Source organism: Blennius ocellaris (genome assembly GCF_963422515.1).
Source record: "Blennius ocellaris genome assembly, chromosome: 7".
NCBI lineage: Eukaryota > Metazoa > Chordata > Actinopteri > Blenniiformes > Blenniidae > Blennius > Blennius ocellaris.
The window spans coordinates 13,783,644-13,787,967 of record NC_137656.1 but is presented as its reverse complement, the minus strand read 5'-3'; the positions used below and the strand labels follow the sequence as shown (position 1 = coordinate 13,787,967).

The 4,324-nt window shown below is 39.4% G+C and overlaps 1 protein-coding gene across 1 annotated transcript in view; it reads right to left on the bottom strand.

Moving 5' to 3' along the window:
- Positions 1–1,161: 1,161 nt before the first annotated feature.
- The window catches only part of ntrk2a (neurotrophic tyrosine kinase, receptor, type 2a), a gene marked incomplete at both ends in the record, with an annotated part of 95,839 nt that continues 92,676 nt past the window's right edge, over positions 1,162–4,324 (bottom strand). The window contains 2 exons of the mRNA XM_080499600.1: positions 1,162–1,347; positions 3,862–4,020. Of these exons, the coding sequence (XP_080355726.1) occupies positions 1,162–1,347; positions 3,862–4,020 (345 nt within the window). The remainder of the gene's footprint in view (positions 1,348–3,861; positions 4,021–4,324) is intronic.

Below are 4,324 nucleotides of genomic sequence, written 5' to 3'. Positions count from 1 at the left end.
TCTTCTTTTTGTTTCAATTCAGATTTTTTTCTTTTAGCATTTAAAGTTATAGTGGATTAACACAGGATTCCTCAATTACTTATTCAGTGCAGCTTCTCAGTTTAAGCCTCAGTTGGCTCCCACGCCGCTGATTGTTATTATGCATCAGCAAAATTGGCCAACCAGAAAAAATCTTTTCATCACACCTCCCAATTTTGTCCAACGGGCAGGATTTTGATTACTTTTCCTTCCTTTTTGTATTTTTTCATCTTTCTGTCACACTTAATTGGCTGTATGCATACCAGTGCGTTAAATACCACCTGTGTAGCCCGGTTGAGTGAGTGCTGAACACTGATGTGCAGTTCTGACAGACAGAAAGACATAAGGACAGACGAACGTACAGGGCGAGAGGAGGGGAAACACAGTGTCTTTATGGCTCGACCTCTCTCGGAGCCATTTCCTCTGAAACGTCTCACCAGTCTCATATTTACATGCAAAGGATCGAAGCTTCCGGAAATCCTCTCGCTCGCTGTGCCTCCTTGAAATCTCCGGATGTTCATATGAATCCTGTTGTCCGACGGGCAGCAAGGGATGAGTCAGTTAATTTAAACTCCTGTTAATCAGGTTTCATCAATTTAGCCCCAGTCAAGTTTAAAGCATTTAAAAAGAAAGGAGAAGCTTTTTCTTTTTCCTCCAAAGTCAAATTACTCTTTGTAAGTGTCTCTTCGGAAGGAAGGAGGAAAGGAGTCAAAATGGACAAAGAAGAGGAAATTGGATGGGAGCAAAGGAGACGATTGGGGATGAGTTGAGGATTTTTTTTTTTTTGATTGCCTTTAACAGTTGGATAATAGTTTCACATCCTGTACAGCGGCTCCGTGCACACATACACTTCAGTCAGAGGTGTCACGATGTCCAACCTGGCTTGCGCACACACACACACACACACACACACACACACACACACACACACACACACACACACACACACACACACACACACACACACACACACACACACACACACACACACACACACACACACAACACACACACACACACACACACACACACACACAGACATGCAACCTTAATGCACATAAGCGCTTGAATTCAGTAACCATCCCGACTTAGACACACACATACACACATCCAACTCTCTTCTTCTTCATCCTCCTGCTGTGTTCACCCCAGTATATCCAGGTATACAGGTGAAGCCTTGGCCAGATTGAGGAGCAGACCATGGATTTCTTTGATGTTGAGTCTCATGTGCGGCTCTCTCTGCCAGCAGCCCAGCATCAGATCGTACACTTCTTTAGGACAGGTCCTGGGGCGCTGCAGAACTCTGCCCTGGGTTATACACTCTATCACCTATAGAGGAGCAATCACAGGGAGAAAGAGAAAGACATCAAGTTCAATATCAGCAGTAGTCTTGGCCCGTTGTTACTAAACAAAACAAAATCACAGAGAAAAAAAAAAAAAGAAATAAACCCACATCACTTCCAGAAGAAACTCACAACTTTCTGCACGGTAAAACTCTGACAGTGATGGAGCACCTGCTCTGTAAACCTGCGTCACCTTGCTGCAGTGCCGTACCGTGAAAATGTCACAGTGAATAAATTATTTACTGAAGTGACAAAGTTATGCACCGGAGAAGTGACCCATTCACATCTGATGTGACTTCACTGAAGCAGTGTGAGAGGAGAGTCTCTGCCTTTACATTTATTTACACAAGTTCAGTGACGTTAGTGTTTCAACTGACATTGTTTTCAGTACACAAGTGCATCTCGATTAATTATAACACGACAACAAAGTTAATTGTTTTTGTATTTTAGATTAATTAGACATACAACTTAATCTTTATACATGTTTCATTCCCAATCATTTAAAATTAAAAACAATACAGAGTAATCCATCCATTAAATTTTTCTAATTTAATTATCACATTTACGATGGAAAAAATAATGCTTGAAACTTTTCTTTGAGTGTAGAAAAGACTTTATAATAAAAATGCCAAATACCAATTTTGTATTTTTGTGCACTCTATCAGTTTTCTATATCTTCTGCAGGATGAGAATATGTTGTACCAGAGGCTTTTCATTAAGGCCCACCTACTGCATGCAGAGAAAAGCTCTCATTAGAAAAAGGCATTACATCTCATTTTCTGGCACACATTGAGCAATTATCTCAATTATTCTTGGCTCATAATATAAATAAGCTTTTTGTAATTTCTTTTAATATCAAATGCCCCCTGCTGTGTTCAAGGAATGAATATCAATTAAAAAACTTAATCAAGCCCCTCAAAACGTCTTCCAAATCACTAAATATGCATTTGAATAAAATGGTTACACCTGAGGATTATCTTTCAGTACCTCAAATTGCTAAGGGTTCAGTCGTTAAGAGAGTCTTCATGTGTACCAATCAAGCTGCGACCTACTCCTCCTCCGCATGCTGTGAGATTACCGTCGGTTTGTCAAGCAGATAAATATTTGATATATGAATCTGGAGTGAAAACTCCATATCCGATGTGAAAGTCACCAGAGCATGGTATTTGTATCAGGAAGGGAGTGAAGTGTGAAACGGCAGAGGATTGATGGACAGAGAAAAGGATCATGGGTGGGGCTCAGGGGTTAATGTGTGCGTGTAACTCGAGTTGAGGATGTCCAGTGATGAAGGCTGGATGGGCTGAAGGTGAAGGTTCAGCAGTTATGACAGAATCGTGTTCACTGGAAAAAACGGCATTCATGTTGGAATCCTGTAGTTCGAGTCTTAATTATTAAAACAAATTCATCAGACTGAAGGAGTCGGTCATTTGGATTGTGTTTAATGTGACAACAGTTCACCAGTTTGGTCATGAAGTCAGAGATTTAAGCCCAAAAGCATAAATAAATGGCTTAATCAACCAAAGTCTGTCTGTTCTTGCGATTGGCATCAGCACAACATCAAGCCACTTTTTAATATGCACATGGCTGCTAGATCTCTATTGTTCAAAAATAATACTATTCATAAAGCATACAATAAAGTATCACTACAGCCTGATTATGATGTTACTCATAATGCAATTGTGCAGCATTAACACTATTCATTGTCTAGTTTATCTGTAAATGATAACACAGACCCATGTTGAGCACAGAACAATTAATTAAAAACGACTGACTGACATATTATGTAAACCCTAATCCCTGTGTTGATAAAGAGGAAATCCCTTTTTTAAGCTACAACTTTCACTTTTCACTTGTCTTGTTGACAACAACAACAAAAACAACAACAACTGAACTGAAACAGCGGGATTATGTGTTTCTGTGTCTCTGGACCACTAAAGTCAGTCTGACACCCTGACAAGAAACCTGTGAGTCTTTTGGATGGGGCTTTATAGTCTTCTCAAAATGTGAGAAGCTCCTGCACCCGCTTGATGCTGAATCCTGACAACATCACCTTCCTTTCTGCAGCACTTTAAACTATGTTTGCTAAAACATTTTGCAGCAGCTGTGCTTTTCTTTCAAGTGTCATGTGAATAGTTTTCTCCCCAGGACTGTCATGCAGTGACAACAATGAACTCATAAACAGCTTAGAGTTTCTCACTGCAATGTGCTTTTGTTGAAAAACAGGTGATGACTCAGAAGTTTTCACACAAAACTGATCAAATATTTAGATATATTGATACCGAAGGCCTGTTTCCTTATATCTTGGGGCTGCAGCATCTTGTCTGCTATCACTTATTAAGTTGAAGGTGCTTCCAAGGTAACATTTTTCAAATCTGTTTCTCTGTGACACACTTTGTCATGAATCGGCTATTCTCAGAAAATTCATATTCTATCTTTGATCTTGTTTCCACTGGCGTGTTTACAAAAGCAGTCCCATATATTATAAATGACTGTGCTGTACCTCATTATTGGAGAGCTGGTACCAAGGCTGTTTCCCATAGGTGAAGATCTCCCACAGGACAACTCCCAGACTCCAAACATCACTTTCTGTTGTGAATTTTCTGTACATGATGCTTTCAGGGGGCATCCAGCGGATGGGCAGCATGGTGTGACCCCCGACCTTTAAAAGCAGAAGAAAGCAGAGAGAGCATAAAGTCAGCATGTGCTGGTGCATGAAAAAATAAATCAAAGACAAAAGTAATAGTACAACTTCCAAATATTCTCAATATTTGTCTATTTTATTGTACATAAGCTGAAATAATATCCTTTTTTTGTTTTTATACATTTTCAGGTTTATCTTATCAGTCTCTTAAAAATATTAGACTAGAGCTGTTATTTTTTCTAGGTTTTCTTGCAAGGCAATAATTGTCACAGTTATACTTGTGCAAAATGAGAAATGCAAAATAATGAGTTGAAAGAAAACA